Source organism: Aphis gossypii, chromosome 2 (assembly GCF_020184175.1).
Source record: "Aphis gossypii isolate Hap1 chromosome 2, ASM2018417v2, whole genome shotgun sequence".
NCBI lineage: Eukaryota > Metazoa > Arthropoda > Insecta > Hemiptera > Aphididae > Aphis > Aphis gossypii.
The window spans coordinates 11,870,235-11,879,812 of NC_065531.1; the positions used below are offsets into that span (position 1 = coordinate 11,870,235).

Sequence of the window (9,578 nt, forward strand, 5' to 3'; positions counted from 1 at the left end):
ATGTTAAACTTAATTTATTAGATTGTATTCCTATACAATACATAATATTATAATATATTTAATTTATACACAAAGATTATAAAAGACTTTTCTTATGTGCAACTTTTAAATAAAATATACATATTTTAATTCTTAGTTGAACACATTTTCTTTTGTAGAAGCCACAGTAGCGTCAACGAGAAGATTGTAATCAATATCAGCCAACATGGCTAAAAAATAAAAATAAAATACATAAACATTAAACAATGGCTAATTAATAATATTAGTTAAAAAAGATGATGTAATATGTACATACAATGGGACTACAAAATAGTTTTAATTTTTTTAATGCAGGTAGAAAATTATAAAAATAATAATAATCAAACTTGGATAATTTTATAAAATTAACACATTGTGCACCCATTGTTTATACATGTTGAAGATACCTAAGTCAATAATATCAATAAACTACCTAAGGAAATTATACGTAGGAATTCTAACAATCACACCAAATAAGTGTGAAAATAGTAAATACTATTTATACATACTGACTTTAAGTATTCTTTTCATTAAAAATTAAGAAAAAATAGAAATAATAATGAAGTATTACTCCAACTCTGAAAATGAATATAAACTATACTTGCCTTTAGCTGTGAGAAGTTCTAAAAATGTTTCCAGAGGTGACATGCGATGTTGGGATGGAAAAGCTGAAGTTACACCTAGATACAAAAAAGTAAACAATATTAATCAGTTACAACTATCAATAACACTGAATTTGAGTGCATAACCAGAAAGCTAAACTGGTAAGATACCTGAATTTGATCGATATTTTACATTGCGACGGTAATTGTTAGTCCTGATAGACATACCGCCCAAAATCTCTGCGGCATGTTCTCTTGCTCTCAACATAACAGATATAGGATGAGACCATTGATTCATTAATCGTTTAGCTCTTGAGTGCGGTAAACTTTGTAAGAGATCTAATTTTTTCAACACTCCCTCTTTGTTGTCAACTATATCTGTTAAAGTATGATATAATAGGTAAATTAATTATAATACAATCAAATTAACATTAGTTTAATCTTTATTTATTCTACATAAGTATCTATTTTTGTATTTTTAAGCGTGTTTATTGTAACTTTTATAGCTTTATAGATTAAATAATATGCATAATTTATTATAAAAATATAAGTGATTCTTAGAATTTATTTTAATTATAAAAAAATATTAAGCAATTATTATTTTTTTTTAATTTTTACAGATTTTATATCATACTAATTGTGAGTTATCCTCCATGCACTTTGTTGTCTATTAATAAATTAGTAATGCCATTTCTATATGAATAATATTTTATTTTATAATAACTGAAAAACAATTAAATAAAAATTAACAACTATCAAAGATGTTTTTCTGTTCTTTCAATGATAATTATTTCTTTCACACTAATTATTATTATTATTATTACAAACCAATTACCAATAGCAATCATTTATAAACAAAAATTTCCATCCCTGTTTAAGCAACTCCCGGGGTTGGTTCTCTCACTTTTTAAATTAGCCTATCTTCTTCCCAGAGGTCTATCTTTGTACCGACTTTAATTGTGATCGGTTGAACGGTTTAGAAATGCATAAAGGACAGACAGAGAGACAGACATTTTTTATACATAATATTTATACATTCATATACAGTACAATGTACCGACTACTGACTACATACATTTAGTACCTATATAAGTATATTAAATGTTTTATTTTTTTTATTCTTATTTTATCGTTTTAAATAGTTATTGTTCATCATACAAGCATAGTAGATTAATTCATTAAAATGCTGTTGTTTTCAATCAATTTGGTTTTAATAATATGAAATAAACAGATATAAATTTATAAGAAAACGTTCAGTACTATCAATATCGATTTTATTTAACTAATCATTTAATCTCTACATCTAAGTATGGTGAAATGGAGAAATTTAACACTAGGTCACATTCTTTTAATTATTAAAATCATGAAGACTAGAATATAATAATATATAACAGGGGTGGCCAGCGAGAAGAGACTCGAGAGCCACTAAATGTATTAATAAACATGGAAGAGCCATTTTTTTGGTAAAAACGAGATGAGATGCGAGCCGCAAAAGTCTATCTGGCGAGTAACATGCAGCTTGAGAGATGGGGTTTGGATATATAATATACCCATATGGCCATATATAATGAGTCATGGTTCGAAATAATGCATATATTTTACAAAAAAATCAAAAAACATGAATAATTCCTACACTACGCGGGTTAAAGTAGCAACCTTAGTGTATGCAATGCCACCTGTGGTCGTTTAATCGTGCGACTCGTTTTGGTAAGTTTTTTCATGCGGGCGGCTGTACTAATTTGGTCTTCTTATTCTAATCTTCATGATTAAAACATTCAAATTACACTTGAAAAGTATTGATATTATCAGTTTATTTACCAGCTAGTATTTTTTTCATAACATCCACGTTGAGTAAAAATGTGTTGCATCGAACATACTGACTAAACATGGTAGCTGACATGACTTTGTAACCGAGGTATGTGATAAATGATGAAAAACCTTGAGGTAATGGGAAAGCTAATGTGTCTGCAGCATGTATGAGTCTCTGTAACACCATTAACAGTAATCGGCGTTGTTCATCTTCAATGTTGTCACTAAAAAGAAAATATAGATAAATGTAATAATATATAATACAATAATAAAATAATAAGATCAAACTCCGTGTAGTATATAAAAAAAAGTATTTTAAATACATCTCCAAAATGTAAAATGGAATTCTATATCAAACAGTATTTACAGTATATATATTATATATTTAAATTATTTTCTTAAACTTAATTTTTTTTTCTAATAAACTTTTATAAGAATTACACTTGCTCACCACCCATTTTGAACACCACGAGCCACTACTGATAATATTATTGGTTGAAAGGCTAGAATTTTAGAACAAAAAACAGCAAAACAATTTATAGGAAAGTATAAAAAAGATTTTAAGTTTTAATCAGAAATTATTTTTTGGTGAAGCATTTGGCGCCATCTGCACTACATTATTTTAGAAAAAGATGTATTTTTTTTTTTAAATTTTTAAATTTTAAATAAAAATGAATTATATTACTTTTAACAATAAATTATATATGTTATACATATATGTATTTTATTATTATATTTATACATTAAAATTATTTTATTTTATTTTTAATTACATTAAACATTTAAATTTGTGTTAATTGTATATTTGTATTCATTGTTTGATTATCTGCACTTCCCTCAATCCCAATAATAATTTACAATCTACTATATAAAAACAAAAATTATTGAAAATTGGAGACTATTTATAATTTAATATTTAATATATATTATCTACTACTAGAATTACTAGTATTACTAGCGTACATAAGTTGGAAACCAATTTGCTTATGTAATCTTGTGTCTACACCAGCAGCCAACGTTAGATGAGCACATAATGACCTGGAAATCTCTAACTGAGATGATGCATACTTGGTAGCCACAGCATGAACATGCATGGCATTGGGTTCAGACATAGACCGGTTACGCAATTTATTAGAACGCATTGAACTTTGTTTTAGTAGATGCATACTCAATTCACGAAGATTCTATAAGAACACAATATCAATTTTTACCAAAAAAAAATATTATTATTTTCTATAGTTATATTTAACTCACAACAGAGATGACATGTTCTTGTTTACTAGCTGCTGAAGTATCAGTTTCTATAAATGGTAATTGTACTGATGATGAATGAAACGAATGAGATAAATCAGATATTGCAATGTTTGCAATGCTATTAGCAAGCATTGATCCTCCAGGTGACAGAGGAGTACTACACCGAGAAAGTACTTCTGGCTAAGAAATATAAACATTAAAAGTTCATTCCATTATTGAATTACTACAATAAATTTAATGACATTTTCTATTACCTGATAACATACTAATGATACATTAAGTTTGACTGCGACAGTAGTGTTTGAAAAACGAGGAATCTCTTGTCTCGAAGTTGCATTATCTTCTATAATAGACCCACCTGGTAAAAGTTCCCATAATCTTGTCCACAAGTCATCACGAAATGGTATCAACCTCTGACGAGGAGACAACAACATAACCCTTGGGTTTTCTAACATTTCTTGTGAAAGAGAAAGTGTATATCCATTCACCTATTTCAAAAGTAAAATATTAATAATAATATTATGAAGTTGAGAAAAAAAAATAGATAAAAAATGGAAAAAACAAAACAAAACAAAACAATTTAACGAGTATAATAAATTAATAAGATGCTGCAAACACATAAATTGAAATATTGAATTACATTCTTAAAGAAAAATTATTCATTTAGAACAACCACTAACTTTTTTAATCATGGTATATTATAAATCATAGTACACTTTGGATAAATATTGTCTATTTATCAAAAATAAATATTTTAGAATCAAAAAATACATATTATGTGATTACACAAATATTATAATCTATAAATATGTAGGTTAAAATTATCACAGCACACTGACCACTCTTTGATTAACATTGATTCAAAATTAAATAACTAGCAATATAAACTATTGTAATTTTATTTTAAAGTGAGTATAATTACCTTAACTTCTAATGGTGTATTATGTTTAGATATTGTAATAGGTAAATATCTTGCAAGGCTCACAGCGTCTGATAGTAAACTGCGTTTGACTTGGGCAAAAGCACTTCCTACTAATATTTCTTGCAGCAACTTTGAACAGTTAATATTTAAACCATTGTCCACAACCGAATTTAAAAGCTATGTAATTTTTGAAAAGTTATTATAACTTCAATTTTAGGGTCAAACATAAAAACATTACTTGGTTAACAATATCCATATCTCGTCTGTGCACAATAAAGTAGTGTAATATGGCCTGTTGATTGGCAAGTACAGCATCCGGTTGCTTAAAAGCTTCAATTAAGTGGCGTTTAGTGATTTTTGTTTCAAATACGGCCATTGTAGATAAATCTACCACTGTGCCTGCAGATCCAATTGTTGTGGCAATTGTACTCTTCCAACTTCTGTTTTCATCTGCACAAGGTATAACAATATGGCAATTTGGTTCATGATCAGGGCCTACATCCAAAAGTAATGTACACATATTGGGAAAGTGAACCAATAAATGTTGATCTATAATATAAGAAAAATACAATTAGTTAATGAATTTAGAAAATTCTTGGTATTTCATAAATGTTTATTTATTTATTTAACAAAATAAAACAAATTTATACATAAAAATAGGTCAAGTCCAAAATAAATGAAGACAATAAAAAAATATAATTTATAATAAGCAATATACAATTAATATTTAATCCGTTCTAATATTTGAATAGCTTAATAATATGATATCTACAAACTACAAATTATTTTACTTTTTTATACTATTATTTCTATAACTTTTTAATGGCATAAATTAATTATTATAACACATATTAATAAAATGTCATTAACAGTTTATTACATAGAGTGCTCCAAAAATATAAAGTAACCCCATTTATCTATTAACTGTTTATATAAGTATAAAAGTTTAAGTAGAACTTTAAGGTCAATATACAAATTTTAGTAATTGAAGAAATACCAAAAAATGCAGTTTTAAATAGTAACAATAGTCTTACAGACTAACACTAGTTAAAGACTCTTTTTTCCACCTCTGGTATTAACTTTCCTCTCACTGACGCGTTATCAACTGACAATGTCAACCTAATTATCCAAACGATCAATTTTATATTACAATTAACCCTCCAAATTTATAAGAGTGAGCTTTACCAACCTCTATCATATGTAAACTTACAGGTTAATAATTATCGAGATACGTACCATAATATATTGTTAAAATCTCATTAATAAAAAAATTAAAAAAAAATAGTCTTTCAGTATATAAATAATTAAAATATGAAACAAAAAAGAAATATATAATGATATAGTTTATAAAAATAAGTATTTAAACTCAATTAAATAAATTGTGTATTTTGAAAATACTTTCATCACTAATGAAACACACCATGCAAAATATTTGGGATGCAGATTTAAATATATTCATGCAATTACTGAAAATTGTATGTAACAAATTAAAAAAAACCTACAAATTATTAGCATAATAATAAATCATAATTTAGAATACATTCATTTTTAAAAATTTGAAACTACCTCCTTGCATAGTAAATATTGGACGAGACTCATATGCTCGAACCATAGGTACACCAGCTATATTGCAGTGAACTACACTGCCATGGTGCAGGAGAGTAACCGAAAAAGCCAAATATACTGTTCTCAAATGATCATTGGCCAACGGAGCACTAACTCCCTAAAATTAACAATATTCACTTTCATACCTAAGAGGACCACTTATGTATTACAATTTCTAGATTAATTGATTTTAGTTCACTACTTCAAAAAAATCTTATAAGACAAGTAATAACAAAAATACAGATTATTTTCCTTCTTCAAATAAAAATAATGTGTTTATTAAAAATGAGTTTTTTTATTTTGAAAATATTTTTTTGCAAACTCTTTAAGTAAATGAAATATTTTAGTTTTTATAACCAATCATTTTAAAAGATACATTACTAAGATAAAGAAAATATAGAATTAGCATTTATTAATAGTAGTTAATTAGTTAATAATTCTTATGAAAATTAGATATTGGTAAGAAATAAAAATACTTTTAAACCGTAATGTAGTTGTAAAAATAAAAATGTTAAAGTTACATACTTGATATAAATAATAATGACACACTGCAACAAAACCTCGTGCATCTGACAACACTCGAACATCCAACATACTGTCATGAACACACAATGGTACAGGAATATCAAAATAACCATTTGAAAGATTCTCTGCTGTTCTCTTTCTGTTTGGTAGGTTTAATGGGACATTTAACTAAAGTATCATTTAATATTGAAATTATAATTAAAAATAACTATATTAGCCACTAAGTACTTCAAATATACTAAATAAATACCACAGTTTCGTGTTGAGGTTCATCATGAAATTGTAAAGCAGAAAGACTAGCTTCATCTGAATTACTGTTAGCCATATTTGAATAATGAATGTAGAATAAACATTGATGCTGGGGCTCCCATTGAGCCCATGAAAATTGATTCACAACTTGATCTTGCTTTTTTAAATTCAAATGGTTCTAAAAATACAATAAAACTCAATATAATAATTATATAATGAATAAAAGGCAATCTATAAAATAATGTTGAGCATGCTATTATGAAAACTGTTCACCTTTACACTATCAGTTTCCTCCACTTGATAAAGTGTTATAGCTAAATAGAAGCAATATTAATTTTCTATCAGTTTTAAGATTTAGATTGTTATTTTATTGAATATTTTCATTAATAAAATTATAGGTATAAAATATTTTATAATTAAATAACTTACATGTTTCATGAATAAATACTAAAAAGCGATCATTGTCTGGCTGTTTACGTTTCCTGTATAAAAATTGAATCATGGTTTGACGACGATTGTTAACATTTAAATCAACTGGCTCAAAATTAGGATAGTCAAGGTGGATGATAAAAACACGATAATATTCCATACAGTCTTCAAATGACTCTTTGGTTACATAGCCTAAAAGTAAATTTTTAAAATATAATTTATTAATGTCTAACAACAAGTGATAGTATTACCAAGAACTGAGTTTTTATAATTGATTGAAGCTTGAACAATATTCACCAAATGCTTAAACTTAATTAAAACCTGAAAATAAATTATAAATTATTTTGTTTTATAATATTGTAAATATTTGTTATAATACCTATACTAAAAACTAATCATCGTATAGAGAATAATTATTAATTTTTATAGGGATTTCATAAATTGATTTACTAAAATAAATAAATTTATGTAAATTAAATAAATTTATTATGTATTAGTAAATTAATTAGGTACTACATAAAATTTACCAAAGTTCAAAAAATATCTTATTAAAAAAAAAAAAAAAATTAAGATAAATCTAGCACAGAATAGAATATTATAATTAACATCTAGTATTGTTAAAAGTGAAGAACTAATGTTGCTTAGACGTTTATGGGATAAAACATTTAATCAACACATAAGAACCAATATTAAAAAAAAAAAAAACAACAAGTTAAATGAACGTGTAATAATTTAATATAATTATAATTGTATTTATTGTCTTTTTCCGTTATAGAAAATAATATCTACATTTTAAAATTTAGATAACAAGAAAATTAATTTTTTTTTAAGTCATAGCCCATAGGTAATCTGAACCGCCACTTATATTACTGTATAATATATATATGTGTGTGTGTGTGTGTATGTATATATTTGTGATATCCTGAATCCTAAAAGTTTTGGAATGAAATAACTAATGGTTGCTACATAAGCTAGTACCTTACATTGTTTAAGCAGATATCTGCATAAATTTAAACTAAACAATAATTTTTAGACTCATAATGATCTTGAATAATGTAAGTTTACAAATGATTAATTATTGCTAAACTTTAAATGTTAAATGCTAAGTACAGTAAAAAGGCGTTTTAAACAAGTTGCCATATCCAAAATAAATTTATGATTAGGTATATGTCCCTGATAGACTATAGCAGTAATAACATATAATTAATATTCACTTGTATTTTTTTGATGGTGTAAAAAAACAATCCTACTGCAGTACAAGATCCTTCTTTATTGCTCAAGTTCCAACAGAGGATAAATTCTCCATTTTGTTCTTGTCCCAAAATTTTGCAATTGGTAATATCTATTTCAAACAATAAATAGGTAAATAAAAGGTTAGGTACATCAGTGTATATTATATAGAAATTTTTTATATGCAACTCGCAAGACATTTAAGCTTACCTTTAATATCAACCTCCAATAAATGAGAAAGTACACTGGGTATATCTAACACTTTTTGTAATATTGAAGTCATTGTACTTATTTTTATTAAACTAATTAATTAAATATAAATAAGCAGTACAGTAACTTAATGCCTAATGAATAACATTAATTTCCTTCGTTTGAACGTCTTTAATCTTTATACGTTTGTAACAAGTCACCTAAGAATATTAATAGTATTAAATACAATACAAATAATGACTAATGAGTAATAAATAAATAAATTTCAAATAATAAACAAAATACCATCAAGAATTTTAATTTTATCAATTTCGATATCAGTATCAGCGGTGATACCACAGAATTCTGTGGTGATACTATTATGATATTATATTCATGGTTACCATATATATTAAATATTTAAATTGCATTTACTATAATTATTGGAGGCACAGATATGTATATAAAATAATTTATTATTTATTTATTGTTTTATACAGTGAATAAAGCTTCTATATAGAGGGAGTTATAAGTTATAAGTTATAATTTATTATGTTCCTCAAAAACTAAATAAATGACATATTGACATATAAATAATTTTTAAATAGAAAACATCTTACAACTTTAACAAACATGACTGTCATTGCCATTTTATATTCTGAGCAGAGCGATGAATGTATTGATTTTACAATGTTGTGTGTGTTTTTTTTTTTGTACACGAGAACGTGTTGAAATAATGCTTCGAT

General features: G+C 25.8%; 1 protein-coding gene across 2 annotated transcripts; it reads right to left on the minus strand.

Moving 5' to 3' along the window:
- Nucleotides 1-38: 38 nt before the first annotated feature.
- LOC114123831 (protein pigeon) lies at nucleotides 39-9,135 on the minus strand. 2 transcript variants are annotated; one of them, XM_027986934.2, is made up of 17 exons: nucleotides 8,854-9,135; nucleotides 8,628-8,755; nucleotides 7,665-7,734; nucleotides 7,414-7,605; nucleotides 7,258-7,298; nucleotides 6,986-7,162; nucleotides 6,736-6,903; nucleotides 6,172-6,328; nucleotides 4,844-5,154; nucleotides 4,606-4,782; nucleotides 3,938-4,171; nucleotides 3,684-3,863; nucleotides 3,393-3,613; nucleotides 2,439-2,653; nucleotides 792-998; nucleotides 624-698; nucleotides 39-209 (listed from the first exon to the last, which is right to left on the minus strand). In XM_027986934.2, exons 1-17 carry the CDS (start codon nucleotides 8,924-8,926, stop codon nucleotides 133-135), a joined length of 2,703 nt encoding a protein of 900 aa, XP_027842735.1. In that variant the 5' UTR covers nucleotides 8,927-9,135; the 3' UTR covers nucleotides 39-132. The 2 variants fall into 2 exon arrangements, with proteins under 2 accessions (XP_027842735.1, XP_027842737.1); XM_027986936.2 differs by lacking the exons at nucleotides 7,258-7,298; nucleotides 7,665-7,734; nucleotides 8,628-8,755; nucleotides 8,854-9,135 and having other exon boundaries at nucleotides 7,414-7,562.
- Between the last annotated feature and the right edge of the window lie 443 nt (nucleotides 9,136-9,578).

Coding starts and splice junctions, on each gene's coding strand:
- LOC114123831 (XM_027986934.2), bottom strand. CDS start 8,926: ATGACTTCAATATTACAAAAAGTGTTAGATATACCCAGTGTACTTTCT. Junction 4,172..4,605: donor ATACACCATTAGAAGTTAAG/GTAATTATACTC, acceptor CTTTTGAAATAG/GTGAATGGATATACACTTTC. Junction 210..623: donor AGAACTTCTCACAGCTAAAG/GCAAGTATAGTT, acceptor TTTATTTTTTAG/CCATGTTGGCTGATATTGAT.